Raw genomic sequence first — 22,249 nt, forward strand, 5'->3', positions numbered from 1 at the left:
ACACCTGTTTTCTCTGCCTCCTTTACCATTTCATGTCTCTGGCAATACTACATAACAATTAAAAACCCTCAACACCAGGCACATTTAAGCAATGTCACTCTATTAGTTATTAGGTAGTTAGTTCTACAGAGTAAGGGTACTAATGCCAAGATTTAGGCCAATGATTACTTTAAAAGGGCCATTTAATAGAAATTTCTCACACATATTTTTGCATTACTGATAACAACAAGACATCAAAGGGCACAGTTTGCTGCTGTAGTAAAAATTACTGCTTTAAAAGCTGGCTGGCTGTTGGGTCTGAGGAGGCAACATTAATCTGGGGAATCATTATTCAGTAAGGGCATAACAATACTCAAGTACATGTCCTCTTTTCCTGATGCTTAATCACCAGTTTAAAAGAAAACACGAAGTCATTGCTGGTAAAATTTGCAGTTGACATAAGTAAAGTAGTAACTAATAATGAGGATGGACAACTGATCTACAGAAGTCCCTCTCCCTTGCTATTCTGGGCAGCATATTTCATCACAGCAGAACACAGGGCCAGCCACTGAGGACACACATGCAAATAAGGTTCACAGGAACCAGCTTCAAAGCTTCAGGGGCAACAGCAGCTCAAATGAGGCTTCAGGAATCAGACAGGATATTCAACAGGACAGGGTCTTCCAGAGGGGACCCCTCAACGAAAGAAACTACTCTGTGTGTGTAAGCAAGCAGCCTGAAATTGCAGGGAAGGATATCCCCACCACATCCACTGGCAATATTTCCTGTTCTGCTGTTTAAAAGCTGCTGGCAAACTGAAAAAAGGATGAGTAAATAGTTCCAAAAATAACTCGTGGCTTTGGAAAGATTGCTTTAAATTCAGAATCTTGCTGTGCAAATAGATGTATATTTTGAAGCTACATAAGTCTTATTTCATTAGGTACAATTTTAGGCCAAATGGACTGTGTTTGTGGTCATATTGCTCATTTCCTCAGATGGGTTGCTCAGACAGGCTGTACTTGATGCTTAGACACATGTCCCAGATAAAAGTCTGTACTATCTCCAGAATAAACTAAACTCCAGGACAAGATTCAGATATACATCCTCCTTACCAAAAATCACTAGTAAAAACCAAGCTCACAAAACATCCTAATAATTCTCTGTGGTGCCATTAGAGAACCTGGGCTGTGGGGTCTCCTCAAGTCCATTTGCCTCACTTCAAACCACAACTCGTTGACCTTGTTACCAGGTTCAACATACCTCAACTCTGATCTGCTTATTATAGGGCTCAGACATGCCCCCAAAACCATCAGCTGGTCAGCTGAGCCCCAGTTGTTGTCTGTGCATCCACTTGCAGCCACAACAAGTAACAGGTGCATCTACTCCAGCTTTTTAGCTTCATCAGGATAACATTTTTTTAGGCAGATTTCTCAGTTATTCCTGATTTACACAGCATGGAACAATTCTGGATTGTAACTGGAGTTACAAACGAGATCTAGTTATGGGGGAAGGAGTCTCCAGTTGGCAGAAGACTTGATCTAGTTAAAATTAAAAGCACTACAATGTACACAGGATGAGAGCTGGGCCCTCCCAGTTGCTGCCTCTAAAAATACTCCTTTTCCCCACACTCACATGAGCACAGCCACTGTATATCCATCCATTTATTCTTTTTTAACTGGCTAAGAAACTGACTGGAACTGCCATATGCTGTGGGCATCCCCAGCTACTCCAGCCCCAGCAGCATCCCACAGCCACCAGCAAAGTTCCTGTCCCATACTTTCCTCACGTATCTGGGTCTTTGGGAGGTGATCTCTCACCAGGCCAGCACAGCAGCCAGACCTTGCTCACTCACACCTTCCACCTGAAGAATTCACAGACCCTTCTGAGCAGCCTCTCAGGCTGAGTTCTTCACAGGGAACAGTCTTCTCCTAAGTTTAATATTTCTGTGGATAGGAGGAATTGCTCAGCACCTGACATTTCAATCAGCAAAAGGCACTCCTGATAGTGGGAAATTCTGGATACAGGAAAAATCCGGGAGTAAAAAGAAATGACACACTTCAGATACATGGGATAAAAAAGAGTCCTGACTGAGGGGGAGCAGGAAAGCAACAGAGGCAGTACGAGCTGAAAATGGGGTGGAGCTGAGAATAACTGAGAGATCTGCTTCAAGGTGCCCAGTAGCAGCTGGTATCCTGACAGGTTCAGCACTAACAGCACCAGCCCAGTTTTGCTGTATTGTAGGCATTGGAAAACAAAGAAAATCTTTCCAAACTTTTTTTTTTTCCTTGTGGTGAGATCACAAGATCAAAAAATTTAATGGGAAAATGCACTTTTTCTTCCTAAGGAAAACTTCAGCTCCAAGTGCATAGGAGAAACAAGTACCTGGGAACGCCAGGGCTGCACTATGAAGCAAGAGCAAACACTGGTTTTGTAAGAATCTCTCTTGCTTTACAACCAACTATGCCTTGCTTTAAATTCCCAAGAACTGGATAAAGGTTTCTTACTGTCCCCTGTGTGACCAAATCACATTTCCTACTAACAAAAGCAGCTTTTGTTTCCCACTGGGCTCCTCAAAGGCTTTCTGCCAAAACCCTAAGAGAAAACTGTCCACCAAACACATATTTTACCAGGGACATCTTTCCTTCCACAAATTTCTTGGAATTTTATTGTTGTTGTTCTGGGTAGGTCTTTTTTCTTTATTATTTATTTATATTCTTTTCCCCAGAAATCTGAAGAGTTTCAGTTTCCATGAGTAAATTATTTATTCATTTTCGTGGGTTTGCAGTCAGAACAAATAAACAAACCCAGAAACAATTCCAGCTTGCCTGGAAAAGCAGTCTACATATTGTTGAGTAAGTGGGTGTTATGCTGTGGCTGAAATAACACGAATGATGATGTGATATTCTATCCTAGAAGCTACTTGCTATAATTTATGACACAATCTGTCCTTGCTTATTTTCTTCTGAGTGCCCTCTCTTCTCTTTTATTGCCCCAACAGAAACACCAAAAAAAAAGGGGTAAAAAAAAAAAAGCTAATACTGAGGTGATTTTATATAGACATTGTTCAAATTTGGGAGGGTGTTTTTGCACGAAGTTTCAAATATCTCAGAATTGTGATCTGTCAACAATTCACAAGGCAGAAAAATGGACTGAGAGAACCTTTAAAGAGCTTGGAAAGGAAAATCAATCCTCTTGTCTGTTTCTTTTTTTTTTTTTCTTCTTCTATTTAATGCTACCAAGGAGTCCCTCAAACACTAAATAAAGAAAGATTAAAGAAAGATAAAGTTTTCTTCTCGTAATCTAGGTATCACATTATGCTATTTCAGGTTTCTACAACGGATGTTTATAGATTTTCTGAAAAAGGGTCATTCAAAATTCTTCATGGCATCTACATTAAATATTTACATTCAGGCCAAGGATGTGTTGTAAAATTTTAATACCATACCTCCCTATTTAAAAAAAAGACAGTAACTAAACCTCAGCCCAAATGCTAGATCTTATATGAAGCAAAACCTTCTAAACAGTGTCTAAAGTGACATTTCTTCCCAAGGCACAAGGATGTTTATGCTCTTGTTCAAGGGGAGACAAACAGAGCAGCATACCACTCCATATTTGTAGATGTTAACTCTGCAAGGTAGGACCTGGCTTCTGTATGCACCAGGCTTCTGTTCCTTCCCTGCTCCAAGAGCCGTAATGTGCCATATGGGAATGTGGAAATTGGAACAGCAGAGATAGATACGATGGCCACAGAAAAATGTGCCCTCTTACTGTTGTACCCCACATCCTCTTGACTCTAAGGAACTTCTTTTCTGAAATGCTCCTTAGGTACCAGCCCAGTGGCTTAATAGAAAATCTGGGACAATTCCATGGGTCTGTGGGGCAGCTCCACCCTCAGATTCAGAGTGTGTCAGAAGTAGCTGCCCTAGAGTCAGTAGGGACTGACACTGCTCCTGTGAGTGTGGTAGAAATGCTACTTCTCTAAAAATTTTCAAGAAAACCCTGTGAGAATTAACAAGGGTAACACACTGAATCAACAGCTGGACATGGTATAGGGCCAAAGTACTCACACCAACAGATAGAAGACTGAGATCCAAGAACTCAAGGCCAGCCCTTCTATATGTGTATGCCACTCTAAAATAAACTCATGCAAGAATCCTGGTTAATATAACACACTCTTTGCCAAATATGTACTTCAAAAATAGCCGTCAACTGTAGGCATACCTTGTGTTAGAGCTATCTGGGTTTTGTTATGCAAAGACTGTGGTGACTTATGACATGCTGCCAGTGGAAAAAGGAGTGAAACTGCAAAAACTGAGCTGCACAGGATTCTTGAATGAGAACTCAACAGGGAAGTTTACACCGTAAGAGTTGTGCTTTAATAAATGTGGGCACTTACTCACATGACTAAACATGGATTTAGGATCTCCAGGGTGATGATGTCTATAGTTTGGAGACTAAAACTACAGCTGGGCATCTAAGGAAAAAGTGACCAGCAGGTAGATATTGATACTGTGCCCAGAGAGGCCTGAATTTACACACTCTTCCTTTACAATCTCAGTGGAGATTACAGCTCTTAGTAGTCTTCATTTTCAGACAAAATAATGATGGGTTTTTTGCCATTCTGCTGAACTGCGACCAGTTGATTGTTGTCTGTCCCAAACTTTCATGTCCCCTAGTTTTAGAAGAGTTAGTGCAGCCTGTTTTACACCTAGCTCATAAGTTCAGTAAAGCAGAAGGTTTTGTATTATTGTTGTACTGGCCAGAACAGTATTAACCTCAACTGAGACAAGTTACTAATCTGTGGTACTGTGAATTTATTTATGATCAATATTATTGATCCTTTTGCACAGACAAAAAGCACGCCGAGGACATGGCTGCTGCGGTTTTCAAATGAACACTAATTGTGCGATTTGGAATTTGTTTTTGACTCGCAGGTCCGTGGCAAAAGCAAAGCAGCCAAGGCTGGACTGTGTGAGGGGGATGAGGTGGTGTCTATCAATGGCAAGCCTTGTGGAGACCTGACCTATGCTGAAGTCATTGTTCTGATGGAAAGCCTGACTGATGTCCTGCAGATGCTTATCAAGAGGTACAGGAATACTCAAGATGCTTTGGTGCAATTCAGTGAATCACCTGGAAAATGCTGGCTTTGAACACACTCGTTTTGCAGACTTACACTGAGAGGTTCTGATAGTCCTGTTGTTAATGTCTGTAACTCTGCTTGGATGGAAAAGGAAGACAGAGAATTTGAGCTGAAGGAATTAATGTATATAATTTGAACAGCAGCGGTCAGGCACAGAATTAATAGTACAGTCCGCAAATGTAAGTATTAATACTTGCAAGGTGTCCCCTGCCATATATGCATACTGCAGAGCCTTGAGCTCAGTTATTCTCTGCACTCCTTTGAAGCAGCGAAGTGTTGTTATTCCCCACAGATAGGGAAGTGAGGCTTACAAGAAACAAAGGCTGTACAGATGGAGAAACTCTGTTATCCAGATATGCCCTGATAATGACATGGCAAATGGTCCTCTCGGGTGGCAAAAAGTGTTAGTGGTCAGGAGGAGGAGAGGGTCTGGAAGTCATGAATTCTATTTCTGGAGCTGTTATCACCTTACTAGATGAGGTGGGGGAAGTCACAGCTCTCTGGGTCTCAGTTTCTGCCTTTGCAAAATAGTGAGAGGGAATTGCAGTTTTCTTTAAAAATGCTTTGAGTTCCTTAGAGCAGAGAAGTTTTATGCAAACTTGCAAGCAGGCCAGCATTACTCTTCACTAAACATCAGTCTATTCCAATGCCTGCTCAGTAATTGGCATCAGTGTAATAAATGCAACCTGACTTCAGAAAAGCACATTCTCAGTAAAGCACATTCTCCCCAGACTGTGAATTCAGACAGGGTGAACTCTGAATTTCCTTCAGTGGGAGTAAGAAGAGGAAGAAAAGTCTTGAAACTCCCACACTCCTTTTAAGGACTTAAGGCTCCCCCCAGAGCTATTGCAGCTCCCTCTTGCAGGCAGGACCAGGAAAGGATCAGGATTCTTCCTGACAGCTCCCAGAGCAGTGTCCCTGGAAAGGCTAAACACAAGCACTTGTCTCTGGCTACCAGGGATGTCAACATTTCACAGCATGTGAAATTCCTCATGGTTCCTGCAACCTGCACAAAGGAGCTTTCCTCAAGTGCTTAGCAGCACAAAGTGACAGTCTGCCTTCAAAGCTAGATGGTCTCAAGGAGTGCTCATTTTATCCATAGCAGACATTTTGCATGGCCTGTCTGTGTGTGTTGCCTGGGGCTGATCAGTGTGACAGCATCAGGGGGCCAGCGGTAGCTGAGGATTAGAGCTTACCTTGCCCAGAGTGCACAGCTCCTGGTTCAGCAGGGGACCAGCTGAGTGCTCCTCATGTGATAGTGGCATTCTTCTGGTTTTAATTCATACCGTGGCTATTGGAACTGCACTTGTAAGAATGGCATTTGTGGCTGAGCAGCTGTCTTCTCTTCAGACATAGAAATAGCTCCACATACTTTCACTCCTGCCTGTTGCTGTTCCATAACTGGTATTTCAGTTGTCTGAAGGCTCTAGGATGCTGCAGTTGAAAGGGACTCTCCATTGCTTGAATGCATGGTGAACATCAAGGCATGTCCTGAAAATCAGAGTCTTTATACCACATAATTCAAGTGTTTCATGGAATGAAAACCACGTCAAAAATTTTAGGGAAATTGCAGTTGCTCAACACACTGAAAGTGACTAAAATGTTCTAAAGAAATTCACTGTGAGAATCTTTAAATTTATTCTCATCAGCTCATCTCTCTCAAATCCCAGCCCCTGCTGTATCTTCCCAGGTATGGGAGAATGGATTGAAACACTTCTCTTCCCCTCCCACCTCCCTTGTGGGTACTATCCCTCTCAGCACTACCCCAGAAGAAATTTTCAGGAAGAGTTTTAGCATCCTTTGAGAACAAGGAGTAGCAAATCCTTCCTCTCCTGAGTAGCCACTTGTTAGCAGGCACCTCAAGAAAATGCTGGAAAGCGTGAGGAAAGAATAATTTAAGTGGTATTCCAGTGGTGATCTTTACATCTAAGTATCTTTTGTTAGCAGGGAAGAATATTTTCCACCGAAAGGCTCCTGGCTGTCCCTGAATTTTTGAATGAAGGGCGTGATTTTCACAGACATTAACTGTTGACCTAATTCCGCCCTTACAAATCTTACTGGGAGGAAAATGGGGCTTTTAAAGTCGTGTTTAAAAATGCTGCTTGGCCTTTGCTGTCGACCAAAAGTTTTCCCAAGGGCCTGTAAGCCGCAGTGAGTTAGGGACCAGCAGCAGTGGCGTGCCAGTGCATGCTGACATGAAATACACGTACAGGGAGTACACCACCAGTCTGCCCCAAAGCCTGCCAGGCTGACTCCAGGGCTTCTGCTTCCTTCCCGGAGTTACACCAGGGCTGCTGGTCCTGCAGGGAGCTGGAGAGGCCTGACACAGAAACCATGATTTGACAAAACGGAATCTGAAATGACAGAAAATACCCTGTATTCTGCCTCTTGACGGAGGATACACAATTATGTCTATATAGAGTAGCAGTATATCCATACGTAGAAAGGGCCTTTTAAGGTGGAAATCTTTCTCTCCCACACATACACACAATCATTCAACTACCAATAAAGGCTAACATGTAGCTGGCCCAGCCCCCAGTCCATATCTTACAAGGAAATGTTTACAGATTTCTGTGATTTATCTGTGCTCAAGGGCAGTACAATTGATCATCCAAATAGCAGCATCCGATGCCATCCAGCAGCACTCACAAGGAGCTCCCTAAATTAAAATTTGTCTGACCTTCAGCAAGTCTCATATGTGGTGAAATGGATGCTACACATTTTGTGCTGTTTGAGGCAGACCCAGACTGCCATGAGCAGTAAGCTGCATGCCTAAAAAGAAAATTATATTGAAGTTTTTCTTCAGCTCACTGACAGATTTATTCCTTCTGCTGCTTCTTCCAACTTTTATTTCTAGGGGGTTCCAAAGCTTCAGAATAACCAGGGCTGCTTTTGATTTCAAAAATCTCCATGGTACTTGATATTAATACTTTTCTAGGGACACCTACCATTTCCCTGATTTGAAAAAGTGCTTTGCTACCTTCTAGCAGGTAGAAACTCTCAATAACATGCTGGAGCCTTGCTGTACAGAGGTTTCTCCTCTAATTAATAGTAATCAGTATGGTCCAGAGTACTGAAAGAAGGAGCTAAAGGGTACTCCAGGTGTCCTAACAGCAGTAAAACAGCTTAACTGGGCCAGAGGAATTAATAGTTTAGAAAAAGGAGCTACCCTGATATATATTGTAGGTTTCACAAGGTAAGAATGACATTTTCCAGTTGGAAATAATATCTTTTTTTAAATAAGTAGGAAATATTGTATAGGTTCACTACCCTTTTATGCTGAATCACTGGAACCAGCCCAGAATATTTCAATTAATCCATGACATATAAGGATGATGATCCTCACAGGAATCCTTTGAATGTGTATTTCAAATATTCCTTTCTCTCCCTCTGATCCTTATCCAACACTTCTCTGTTCCTTAGAGAGTGAATGATTTGGGACAGGAACCACACGTAAGGATGGTGCCTAAAACAGCTGCAGTGGTGGCTTCAGAGCCAAAAATTAACCACTCCTCTGGTGTCATGCACAGTTAATTTTCTCACGGACCTGTGAAATCTGAAGAAGCTTTGTCTCAAAAGTCTCAGCAGCATTTCTCTGGAAGCCCTATAACAGAAATGTGTCTGTGAAAGCACACTGATATTAAGAATGATACAATTCCACATTTCAGGTTAGTAGTAGGGTCATAGTTTTCCCAGTGTCGTGTAATTTCCCTCTCACTGGACTGCTAAGTTGAAGAATTTTTGAAAGATACAAAGATGCTTCTGTTTAAGACCTCTACATTCTGGGAAAATTCTTCTAAGTGGATCTGCTAGAAGGTGCCACAATTAATTAGGGCGGGCAAATGCTATGCAGAAATTGCTCTTTTAACTCTATTTACGACGGCTCTGCTTACAGCAGCTTAATTTTTGAATTGTTTATGTATGCGCAGATCCTCCAGTGGAATAAATGAAACCTTGAGTGCTGAAAGAGAAAATATGCACGAGGACATAAAAATTGAGGACCATAGGGAGAGCAGCACACTGCAAGTGAACGCAGCACAAGAGATACCCCACGGAGATTTATGCATCACAGAGATTTACAGTGGGACCCAGCACGGAGCGGCAGAAAGCAACACACACTTTTCTGAAACAAAACCAGGGGCCACACAAAGCCACAGAATTGCTCCTAAAGCGATAGGCACCCCCACAGTGATCGTGACAGATGAGGCTGCTGGCAGAGGGATGACAGAAGAAAGGCCAGGTGCCGTGGTTGAGCTGCAGTTGTCCCTCCCAAAGGAAATGCACAAGGCCACCAAGGCCCCCGCTGTGACGGTCCTGGGGACAGAGAAGTGCCCCCCTGCAGGCAGAGGAGCCGCTGCCCAACAGGACGGGAGCAGCCCCCTGATCGCACTTCCCCTGGCTGCGAAGGAGGGCAACGTCCAGTGGTCGAACAAAGTAGTCCACTTCTCCAGCAGCAAGGAGGTGAAGAGGATCCAAGGCGTGGCTCCATCCATCCCCAGGGTGGAGGTGATCCTGGACTGCTCGGACAGGGACAAGGAAGCGCCCAGGTCTCCGTATGAAAGGGGGTGTGTTGACTCTCAAGTAGAAGGAGGGCAGTCAGAAGCACCTCCTTCCCTCCTCTCCTTTGCAATCTCGCCAGAAGCCACAGTGCAGGGAGAAGACAGCAAGCACTCGGAAAAGGAGCACAGACCTCTCAAGCACAGAGCCAGGCACGCAAGTGAGTATGTCCCATCTAATCGTTTGCACTGCCTGGGGGCATCTTTTGTGGCTTTAGATATAATTTCAGGATTTAGAATGCATTAGGGAAAAATGTTTAGAGATTTTTTTTTTTTGTCTGCAGTTTTCTAACTTTCCCCCTCTCTCTTTCTTTTAAATGACATTTCTGTTCTTGCTTTATATACTTTTTTCAGGGTGATACAATGCTCATGGTGATGAGCCAAGAGTGTACCCATGCCTTAACTGCACCAAATAACTTTGCTTAGTAGACTTCCACTTTGAAATTAACTCCTGACTTTGTCCAACTAAAAATACTTACATCTCCAGAAAGGGCTGAACTCTGCTGGTCTTCTAACTCATATCCAGTGGCAATCTGTAAAATATTAACAAAAAGAGCAAGTTGCTTGCACATGTCTGAGCGAATCCTGTGGGTTTCTCCTTTTACAGCAAAAGCTTTGAGCTGTCATTTGCATCATCTAAAACCAAAGCCACGCCACTGCTTTGAAAAGTTAATAAAAAAGTCTAGCAGCAGAGCTCGATGTTGTCTGCAAAAGAGATCTTGACAGACACCAGCATGTGTATAACTGTTACATGATCCTTTTGGTTTTGTCAGCCTTCTCTAGACTGTAAAGTGAACATGTTATTTCTCATGACTCCCAGACCCAGAGGTCAGCTTCAAAACGTGTCCAAGACGTTTACATGGAAGCAAAGTTGCCACTGCAGCTAATATTGATTAACTGGGTGTAGACATATATTATTTATTAATTAATCAATCTATTTCTTTGTTATTTTATTCATCTGGGAGCTTTCTGTTGGTTGCTTGCTCCTTCCCAACAATGTGAGGAATCCTGTCTGGGGATTTAGTAGCAGTATGTCAAAGGTGCTTGAATGTGTGCAGTGAGATACTGTAGCAACAAACTATTTCATATGCAGCGTTGGAACTCCTCTGCTAACCCACTGCTAATTCCTCTGGAAGCATATTTTTAGCAGGATAACCATTTGTGTCTCATTGGCAAGTGGATTAGGCAGTCACTTACGCCTAAGTGTCTGTATGCAACCCACATATTTTGGCCATACTAAATGAAGTATAAAAGAAAAGTGCACATGCTTCACATTTTGGCTGCGAAGTCAGAACCAACTGTGGGACTGCACCTCCATTTCTTAGGGAATTAATTACTTGCAGTGCCTGACTTAAAAGGCAAAAGCACAAAGAATGAACTACTTTTTACATTATAAACTCTTCTTTCAAGAGGAACAGAAGCCCTGTCATTTTCACACATCAACTATGACAATTTCAGTCTCTTCTAAACTAGTGGCAGGTCATTATCCTTAGGAACCACCGAATTAAATTTTTCTGGCCAAAACAAATTGCCAAGCATAGTGAGTGCTCTGTATGTAGCAAATACTATGAATGTTTACTGCAAAAAACAGAAGTTATAATGCAGCATCTAAGTCTGAACTAGAGAAGAACTTGCATCATGGGCATTTGATCTCTTTAGCAGAAATTTTTTCTGTAAATATTGCTCAGATTATGTTTACCTGAATAGCTAGCACTCTAACACTAAACCCCATAGTTCTGGAAAATACCTTCAGTGACTATTGTAAGCAATTGGATTGTCACAGGACTGAGCCAAGGATTTTGTGATTCTGCTTTCCAATAATAAAATATTACAAACTGCTGGTTTGGGTGCCATGCTCTTTTCTCTTTTATAGATTCTTGTGAGGACCACTGATCCAGCTGTGCACTCGTCTGGCATAATGGCAAAACTCCAATTGTCTTTAATAGGAGAAGTATCAGACTCCATGTACTGACATGGCTAAAAGGATCATGACTAGAGAACACACAGCATGGCTTTCTTTATTAAATTTGTTTTATTTATGCCAGCAAAAGACAGTAAATAATTTACTGCTCTGTTTTCTTTAACAGAGGCGTGGTTTTTTCCTTGTGACTGTTGATTTAGTAGGAATAGCTTTAAATTCCATGTTTTTGAAGGGAGGAGCCCTTGAGGCTGTCATTGATGAGATTCAGTGGCAGGGCACGAGGAAGGGAAAGCAGCAGGGACAGCACCTGACCAGCACTGCCCCATGAGGCGCATGCTCCACGTCCCATTACAAGTCACACGGATGTCCAGTGCACCCATCGGCTTTGCAGCTGCATCTGTTCCTCTTTCACATGACCTGATGAAAACCAGTGGTTCATGCTTTCAGAAATATTGTCATTGGTACCCCTATGAATACCCTTGAGTTTGTTGTGTCTCCTTGGTTCTGCTCTTAAATGTATATTCACTCTTGCCACATTTCCAAAACAAATATTCTGTATATGTTATATCTTACGGGACTTATATTTCAGGCAAGTAATGCTTGTTAAAAGGCTGAAATCTGCTTTCATTAAGTACCATGGACAAACTCCCACATCACCCAAGGGGCTGAAAGTTAATGCTAATATTTTCTGTGTATGCCCTTCTGGGTCTATATTTGCTTTTAAAGAGCTAATACAGAGCTGCATTCTGACTTTCAACAAGTTTGCAATTTATAGGGGTAAAATAAACACCTAAATGGCAGAGGCTGCTGCCACTGTCAGAATGCACTCAGTTTCATTTGATCTCGGATATTAAGCAGTCGTGGGCCTGCCTGGCTGGGAATGACTGCTATAAGCCTAGGAACTCGTAGTCAAATACTTGGAAAATACCAGACCAGAAACTGAATAAATGAGAAAATATCACCTGCCTGTTGGTGCTGGGAATAAAAATTAAGAATGCTAGGAATAAGGGCACATGTAATGTTCCTGTTGAGTTAAGAGAGTGCTAAAGAAAGTGATGTAGCCTTTGAACTTACATGGGTGTGTCTCCAAGGAATGCTGGGTATGGATTTTATAACACGGCTCGTACTGTGGGAAAAACTCAAGTAGAATGAACTTTCCATATAAAAGAATTGTTTTCATATTTAATAGATTTCAGTACAGAAAAATGCACCTGTTAGTTCTCCCTGTAATTTGGCAGGCTGCATGAATTTAACGTGCCCTTTGAATCTCTCCGCAGGGCTCCGACGAAGCGAGAGCCTGTCCGAGAAGCAGGTCAAAGAAGCCAAATCTAAATGTAAAAGTATTGCACTGCTGCTGACGGCGGCTCCCAACCCCAAATCCAAAGGGGTGTTGATGTTCAAGAAGCGCCGCCAAAGGGCAAGGAAATACACCTTAGTCAGCTACGGGACTGGGGAGTTGGAACGTGACGAGGACGAGGGCGAAGAGGGGGAAGGTGAAGAGGGGGACAAGGAAAACACTTTTGAGGTGAGTTTGCTTGCAACGAGCGAGTCGGAAATAGATGAAGATTTCTTCTCTGACATTGACAAGGACGGTAAGATCGTGACCTTTGACTGGGACAGTGGTCTGCTCGAGGTGGAGAAGAAGACAAAAAGTGGGGAGGAGATGCAGACGCTTGCAGACAGCACAGGGAAAGGGGCCCTCATGTTTGCCAAGAGGAGGCAGAGGATGGATCAGATTACAGCGGAGCAAGAGGAGATGAAGGCAAGCACAGTGCAGACGGAGGAGCACAGGGAAACCAAAGTGACAGAGAACTTTCAGGAAGTGAGCTCTTCCATCTATCAATCAAAGGAGGAGGAGATGTCGAGACAGCAGACCTGTGTGAGCAAAAGCCACACAGACGTGAGCCAGAATCACAGCAAAGTGGTACAACAAAACGGCTTTGGCTTAGCACCCGGCACAAACCTCTCTTTCCAGTGCTCTGGAACTCAAAAGCCAGCGTCTTTGAACAAAACAGCAAAACCCTTCCCTTCTGGAGTTCAAAACCGAGCAGCTGCACCATTTTCACCCATAAGAAATGTCACCAGCCCCCTTTCGGATGCTGCAGCACCACCTCCTTACTGCTCTGTCAGCCCACCAGCTGAGGCCTTCTACAGACCTGTCTCAGCTCCTGTGGCCAGCAGGGCTGCCCCGCCCGCATGGGCAGCCCCCGAGCCCACGGAGCACATCGCGTCCAGGGATGAAAGGATTGCTGTGCCAGCCAAAAGGACCGGCATACTGCAGGAGGCCAAGAGAAGAAGCACTTCCAAACCCATGTTCAATTTCAAAGACGCACCCAAAGTAAGTCCTAATCCTGCCCTGTTGTCCCTTGTACACAATGCAGAGGGCAAAAAAGGGACCGGAGCTGGTTTTGAGTCAGGGCCTGAAGAAGACTACCTCAGTTTGGGAGCAGAAGCTTGCAATTTCATGCAGACTCAAGCATCTAAACAAAAGGCCCCTCCTCCTGTTGCTCCAAAGCCTTCACTCAAGGTGTCTCCTTCTGCTGGTACTCCAGTTTCCCCAGTTTGGTCGCCTTCCGCTGCGGCTTCCAACAAGCCTCCTTCTTTCCCAGCACCAGCCTCACCTCAGGCAGCATATCCTGCACCACCCAAATCTCCACAGTATCCTCACTCTCCCGTCCACCCCCCAAGCACTCTGGACCTCGCTGGTCCTTTCAAAGGGCCTCAGGCCAGCCTGGCGAGTCCCAACCTTGCCCCCAAGGCAACGCCAGTCACTCCGAGCGCTGGAGAAACAAAGCCTCCCTTTGAGATGCCCCCAGCTATGAGTGGGAAAGGAGCGCAGCTGTTCGCCAGGAGGCATTCCCGAATGGAGAAGTACGTGGTGGATTCAGAGACTGTGCAGGCAAACATGGCACGAGCCTCATCTCCAACTCCATCTTTACCAGCTTCTTGGAAATATTCATCCAATGTCCGAGCACCTCCACCCGTCGCTTATAATCCCATCCTCTGCCCCTCTTACCCTCCTGCTGCTACCAAGCCTTCCTCTAAGGCCGCTGCTGCTACCAAAAACACAAAAAGAAAACCTAAGAAAGGTCTCAACGCTTTGGATATTATGAAACACCAACCTTACCAACTCGACCCGTCTTTATTTACCTTCCAACCTCCTAAGGAAAGCCTTGCTATGAAGCAGGCATCGAAGCTGTCCACCTCAAAGCTGCCTTTACCTACCTACCTTCCACCTGGGGCCGGCTCTCCCACCAGGGCCCGGCCCTCTTCGGTGTACTCGGTGCCAGCCTACGGCTCCCAGCCTTCGTTCCCGTCCAACGCCTCTCTCCCAGGAAACGAATCCTACTCGCCCATGGGCTACTCTGCCTTTTCTAAGCCAGAGGCCACCACCTCCTCTTTGTTTACTGCTCCGAGGCCAAAGTTTTCAGCCAAGAAAGCTGGCGTCACTGCACAGGTGTGGAAGCCATCGGTTATTCAAGAGTAAAGGCGGTAGCAGAAACTTAGTGTCCATTGTGCTTGCAGTCACTGGTTTGCAGTGCTCACCCGGCACACAGACCGTGCCAGCGGTATTCCTCAGCTTGCTTAAGAATGTCAGATGTATCACCTCAAATCTGGGTCCAAAATGCTTGAGCTTTCGAAAGGAATCAAAATAGATCAAAAATTTTAGCACGTTGATGCATTTTAGCGGGTGCTTCACAGACGTGACATCCTGAAATGGAGAGGTACCGTTGTGTGAAGTGAGCAGGACACTAGGTTTTTGCTTTAGGACTACAACAATAGAAACAGTGAGCAATATTCCTGCTATGTCAAATTAACAGAGAACAGCTTTTCTTCCTGTCCCTCTCCCCAGCTGTGCTCTAATTACCTAGGGATTTGAGGACTTTGGTGGTTGTTTTTTTTAAAGAAGTGCCTTATTAACTAATAGTAATTTGCATTATTAACACAGCATAAAATAGATACAGTGTTAGACTCTGACTGGTCACTAGCAGAACACAAGTGGACAGACCTTTGGCCTGCACAGAGCCTCATGGAATTCACTCAGAATCTGTCCTGGCTCAAAGGTCCTTCCACAGGAATCTCATTGATCAGCCAGGGGCTTAGCTTACAAGCTACATGGATCAGCTGTGATCCAAAACCATGAATTGCCTCTGTGATTTCACAGAGAACGTGCTATAAGAGATGCTGGAGTGTTATGAAGACAAAAAAGAGGTGGAAAGACAGCTGGACAAATTGTTTGAATTTTCCCGTTTTGGGGAAATTTCACATCACGCATGCAGGCCTATTGTTAGCCAGAGTTTGCCTTGAACCCAGCAAGTATGATAGAAGCCTGTGAATCAAAATTATCGAGCACTCAGAGAGGTGAGCTGGGTTTTGCAGCTGCAAAGTAATGCACCAGTTCCTTATGAAGGCACAGTGACCGAGAACTGGAGGGCTACCTGTAGAGTAGCACGCTGATTCTTGCTGCCAGAGTAGTCTGTGCCACAGAAATCACCAGTGAACCACGATTATGACCATGCCTTCCTACTCCTGTACACATTTCATCATTTTCTCTTGGGCCTCTGCAGTGCTTCTTCCCACTTTAAAACTTTTTACTCTGGTCTTAGACTTTTATCTTTTACTCGTCATATTGGGGGCTAAGGATTGAAATACTGCTACTGGGGAAAACTTTTAAGAGCTTGTGGTCTTGAAATGTACTGTATGATTCTGCAGTGAATATAGAGCAAATATTTGAGTAGTTTAGCATGGCTTTCATCAGCATCAGTGGTGCTAGGGCTAAAACAAGGTGCTGTTTCTCACAACTAAGGGAATCCAAATCCATCCCAGGTGTGAAGCCAAAGATTAAAGCATAACTCTGTGGATAAAGATGGCAGAACCTGTTGGCATATTCATTTAAACTATCATTCAGCTAGTTACAGACCAGATTATGGACCTTGTGTACCATGGCAGGGTTTGTAGAACTATCTATCTCGATGAAGAAAACATTCCTAAATACAAATAAAATCCCTGTAGTTTGGTCCCATGATGGTAAGTCAAACTGCAGTCAAAGATGAGAAGAATGCATTTGGCTGCACACGCAGATAGCAGGCTGAATTCAAACTCTAATCAAACCAATAAACACTCCTATGAATTTTGGACCTCCAAAATTCTACTCTCCCCTTTAAATTTTAGATTGAGATACTGACTGCTTTAGAAGAAAATGACCAAGGGGTCCATCTCCCTCCTAAAATTCAGGAAAATGATAGGAAATTCAGAGGGAAAAATAAATTGGAAAACTCAAGAAATATTTATATTGCATTTACCTGGAAATAGAAAGTAGCAATATTTTAGTCCTTTGCAGATCTCCCTTCTCCCTCTTTTCCACTGTCAATATCTGTACTTTTCTTCTATCATTAAACTTGTCCCTTTCCTCTCTGCCTGTTTGTGGCTTTTTTTCTTTGGTTCAAGCTGCTATTTTTTGGTTTCACTTCCATGTGCAGACTGCCGGTATATTTTTGGGAGAAGCGTATTCCCTGTGCTAGCCTGTTGATATGAAATCATCTCCCCTCTCCCCTTCCTCACCCCTTTCCTCTTCCCTTTTCTCCCTCCTTTCTTCCCCTCTTTCCAAGTTCAACCTGGAGTTGCACACACTGTTTTAGGTAGACTTTAAGACACCATGAACCTGGAATAAAGATCCCTCACCAAAGGTAAGTAGTGCTGTGAAGAGACACAGAAATCCAGTCAGCCTCGTATTGCCTTGCATGGTTTTGCTTAGTCTCCTCCTGTAAAGCACATCTGTAAATGATAAACATACTCCTGTACTTGTTCACCCCACCACCAAAAGAACATTTCCCTCACGAGATTTACAGCAGCTTTGTCCTGTCCTCCTCAAGTGTTGATATTGATGTCTGTGGCTACGAGACACAGCAGCTTAGAAAGAGCATATGTGCTGAAAAGTTGAACTTTCATCACATTTGGATTCAAACACAAGTATTTTATATGGCCTAGAACAACGGCAGAAGGATTTTTAAACCCCAGTAAGAGTTAAAACCAAAAGTCTCAGTGGCATTAAGTGCTCTTAACTCGGTTCAGATCTTTTGAAAATCTCATTCAAAGCCCAACTCTGAATTCAATTTCTTATACACACATCATTCTACACGCATGGGACTTGGATCTAACTTGGCTTCAAGGCTCCTTTTACTAATCAGGTAAGTCTTTAATTCTTATTAATATTTCAAAAGGCTGGTCTGCCTACTGTAACAGGTTTATCCAAGACATACTCTCTGGTGAGGCAGATATTTAGAGGAAATCTGAGCTGCTCACTGTCATGGGTCCAGATGAAAAGCTAAAGACAATGTCAAATGTGGCTGAAATGTCAAGGAAATGAATTATTTGTGTAGAGGAGCCATATGAAATTCCACTCGGAAAGGGCAGTGAGCTTTTGTAAATGGTTTTCTGAAAAAGCTATTAGAATTGTTTTATATAATATGTCAAGGCTGCCGAGGTGCAATTGCCATCTTTGCTATGGAGGCACATTCAACAGTGAATTTTAAGCCATTGCAAATAACAATACTTGCAGTATGTTCACATTAAAAGAGGAATTTCAGTGTTTTATGACTATTTCAACACATTTTAATTACAGCACAGACTGGAAGTATTATAATGCACCAGTTTTGATCTCACATTCTAGACAGCCTTTTCATAAAAACAGCTACCTCAGTCAAGGGTTAATATACCTTCAATTTATGAACCAGTTATAAACACCTTGCTATAAAACTGAATTGAAAAAATTTGTTTTAATGATGAGTGGCCTTCAGACAAAAAAGTTTAAATTTCTGCTGCAAAAATACAAGAAAAAATTTAGTTCTTCAACAAGGAACTACTTAACTCCTCCTGCCTTCTCTAGAGGAACCACTCTTACCCTGTTCCTGCTTGCCAAAAAGTAATATATTATGAAACAACCAGAAAGAAATTTCAATTAATTTTTCCTGTGAGAACATTTATAATGTAAACATTATCATCTTCTACAAGTAAGCTTCATTCTTTTGCTTTCTGCTCTCTTAAGGAAGAACCAAAAAATAAGAGGTTGAGGTAGCAGCAGGTTAAAAAAAAAAAAAAAAAAAGGCGTGGAGCTTGTGTGTGGTTTGGATGGAAAAATCAGTGCTAAGTGGCAGAGCTGCAATTTTGAGAGAAAATACTCCTGGGATTAGAGGGAGGCAAGCTGAGGAACAAAACTCCACCATAAAAGAGTGACTACACAGGATAAAATACCTTTCAGAGGATTTTGAAATACTGAAGGTAAAAGAACAATCAGCAAGAGGGCCTCACCTATTCTGCATATAGAGGCAGCTGACTATCAACTTTTGTTGATTTTTTTTTTTTTTTTGGTGAACTCTGATAAAAGATTACAAGCAGTTATAAAGAACTTCAAACCAGATGATGTGACGTGGGAGGAGCATTGCTTATCAAGTATCCAGGATGAGAGCTCAACAAAGGACCACCCTGAGCACTTCGTGCTGCTGCTCCAGCTGTTCTGGAGTGGGGAATGCTCTGTGAGGCTGGGGAATAGCAGGGAAAGGACAACAACTAACACTGTGCAAAATCTTTCTCCTCTCTTTTTTCCAGGATCCTTTTCCAGATTTGCTAGCTCTAAGATTTCAAACCCTTTGGTTCTAAAAAGATTCCCTCTTCCAGTCTTGCCTGTTTACACGATGCAACTTTCTATACCTGAAGTCAAACACCCGGCATTCCACTGATTCCACTTTGGTGCTTTGGCACAGCAAGTGCAGATCTTAATTACACAGCTTGGCATAATGGCATTTTATAATGACTCTGCTCAGCTTGGAATGGAAACATTCTATGAAGAAGAAACTTGACGAATCTTCAAAAACCTGTGGGTTCAGAAGCTCTGAATGATTCACTGCTGGTAGATCTCTTGGGAAAATATGTGAGCCTGGTAATTTCATGGCAGTCTTGATGCCACCATCACTACTTCTCAGAATCCATGACAACAACTGGTCTCATTTTACAGTAGACATTACTTTGGCATGCCATTACATAAAGGAGGAGTTGGAATCACTCAAAAGTTACGTTTGACAAGTGGTTTTCAGCCCAGTTGCTTACTAAAGGAAGCACTTCAGGTTTTTATCAAATGATTTAAAAAGCAGGAAAAACCCTGAAGCTCTGTGTTGAAATCATCTCTACAGATGCAGACTTGAACTCTTCCTTTACAAGCTAAGACAAAACATATGATAGTAATCTCATGGGTTTAATATTTGATTCCTTAAGTAAGGCAGGCAAAGACTTTATGTGCCAATCAGGTCTCCAGTTATCCTCTACAGCATTTAAAGGAAAAATCTATTCCTGATTTTACTGATCTGGAGAAACTTTTTAATTGCAGTGCATGTGAAACATCTGTGCAGGTTTCTCCCTTAGGCTGAGAAAACTCAGCTATGAGAAAATATACAGTACTGAACTTACAGATTGTCTGTCTGGATGAAGGCTTCCTGTGTGGGGAATTAATGTAAAACCAGCATTTTCAAACATGAATCTTGATTCTTTTGTACGTTTTTAAGAGAGAAGTCTTAAACCAGAGACTATCCTCATAATTACAGGCAATCAAAAGATAAGATGCTACAAAATAACCTGAAAATAATCAGGTCATTTCTAAATAGGTGTCAAGACTGAACTGTTGAACAGATGAAGTGTTTCTCCTTATGTTTCCATCGAGACCTGAAAGAGCAGATTGTAATGGTTTTAAGAAACATACAACAGAAGAAAAGAAGGAGCATTACAGAAGTAAAATACATTCCAAATGATGAGAGCACATTGGATTACAAAGGGTGACATGAGCACAACATTCAGTTCCACTGTGAGCTTTAACTGCTAGAGAAGCAAAGAATTCAGCACATTTATATTAGGAGCAAAAGTTCGCATACAGTAAAAACCTATGGAGAAATCTTTTCAGTCTTTAAAAAGAAAGATTCTCTTTTTCCCAAAACCTATACGTAACTGCTAGTGATTTTTGGGTTTGATTTATGAGAATGCTATTTCTTGCAGCCTTTCTATGCAGGTTGTTGTTGGTACGTGACTCTCTACTGCAAACAAAAGCGAAATATCTGGCATCTGGGTACACTTGGTTTTCTTCCTAGAGTACTGAAGTAGTACTGATGCAAGCACCTGACACTGTGTATACAGAATTATGAGAAAATCAATATTAAACACTGCTGTTTGGATTGCAAAGTGAGGCACTTGGAATTCCTGTTGCCTGTGTCAGCTTAATCCAACCTTCTTGGGCATTCGTGTGGCCAGAACATCTGCAATCATGTCGTATCTGCTATTTTCTGCTGTAGGATTCCAACCTGGGATGCCCATCTGACAAACAGCCCTTTGCTGCTTTGTTTTGGTACCATCCCATGCTCAGCACCACTCCTTACCCAACGCATCCCCTTCAACAAGTGCCCTTCGTACAGAATTATTCTCTTACAGATTTTTGCTGTTAGCACTCCAATCACTCAGAAGCCAGAGTCCATCCTTACACTGTTGAGCTCTCAAAGGAGTAAATACTTCACAGGCTGAGCAGTTGACACCAGGACACTCTGTAGCCCTGGGTGTCTGCCTCCAGGCCCTCTCCAGAGGCCAGCAGCACACGCACTAGTTACTCTGTCAGTGTGATCCTTAACATCCCTCCTGGGAGCGTTAGCAGCCGGCAGACCCCAGGTGCAACTCCAGAAAGGGAATCCTCAGTGACCAGCTATAAATTCCAACCCACAAAAGCATCTTTTTTTACAACATACTGCTCTGTTAGAGAACACTAATATTCCCTGCATGAATCCCTGAAATGGCACTGGTGGATAGAAATCCTATAATTTTATCAAAATGCATCAGCGCTGGGCAACGTGCTTTCGTTTCAGAGTTTTGGAACAGCTCACCTTCCAACCTCACTAGAATTGCTTGGAGGTAACTTTTTAGGACCCAAAATCAACCCTGGGGTGCTGTCATAGAGCACGCTGTACAGGGGGTTTGAACCAGCAGGAAGGAATAAAGCCCTCCTGTCTCACAGGCTCTGGGGTGGAGCAGGCTGTTCCTGTTCCTGCAATATCAGCCTTCTGTATGAGAGATGGAAACTGAGGAAGAGACTTCAGATTTCATCATTTTCAGTCAGTTTGGTCGTACATAGCCTGAATCTCTTTAGAAAAGTGTAGTGACACTCAGGGGTTATGTCATGAGTTTTGACAAGTTTCACCACTGATGCTTTATAACAGGACTATCCTTTCACCTCTTAGCTAAGATCAGCTATTCCCAGTTGGCATTTCCAGAGAGGAAACTCCCCAACATTATTAATCCCACACACGCACACCCTGATGCTAGACATTAATCAGATAACCCAAACCACAGGAAATTATGTGGCAATTCAGAATATAAGGCTGAGAATAAGGGAGAAGATAAGGTTGTAGAGAGGGATGAAGAAGTTGATCAAACGGTGCTCCTACTGAGCCTGCATAAGGCTGTCACCCGAATGATCACACAGGGACATTGACACCCGAACATGGGACACTTCACACACAAAGAGTTGTGTCAAGCCAGCTCTAAAGCACGCAGTGGTGCCACATCTCGAGGTAGAATTTCAGAAAATAGGGCCAGCTTTGCACTGGTAGCTGTGCAGTGTAAAAT

The 22,249-nt window shown here is 43.0% G+C and overlaps 1 protein-coding gene across 6 annotated transcripts in view; it reads left to right on the plus strand.

Moving 5' to 3' along the window:
• Positions 1–22,249, plus strand: part of SYNPO2 (synaptopodin 2) — a 295,612-nt gene that overhangs the window by 266,636 nt on the left and 6,727 nt on the right. For 2 of the 6 annotated variants that reach the window (XM_066318416.1, XM_066318419.1), the window contains exons 2-3: positions 9,104–9,836; positions 12,874–15,053. In XM_066318416.1, the coding sequence (XP_066174513.1) occupies positions 9,104–9,836; positions 12,874–15,053 (2,913 nt within the window). Of the gene's footprint in view, positions 1–404; positions 410–4,913; positions 5,066–9,048; positions 9,841–12,873; positions 15,054–19,201; positions 20,819–22,249 lie in introns of those variants that run through there. The other 4 variants (XM_066318417.1, XM_066318418.1, XM_066318420.1 and 1 more) reach the window with 4 other exon arrangements.

The sequence above is a fragment of the Sylvia atricapilla genome, chromosome 4 (genome assembly GCF_009819655.1).
Source record: "Sylvia atricapilla isolate bSylAtr1 chromosome 4, bSylAtr1.pri, whole genome shotgun sequence".
NCBI lineage: Eukaryota > Metazoa > Chordata > Aves > Passeriformes > Sylviidae > Sylvia > Sylvia atricapilla.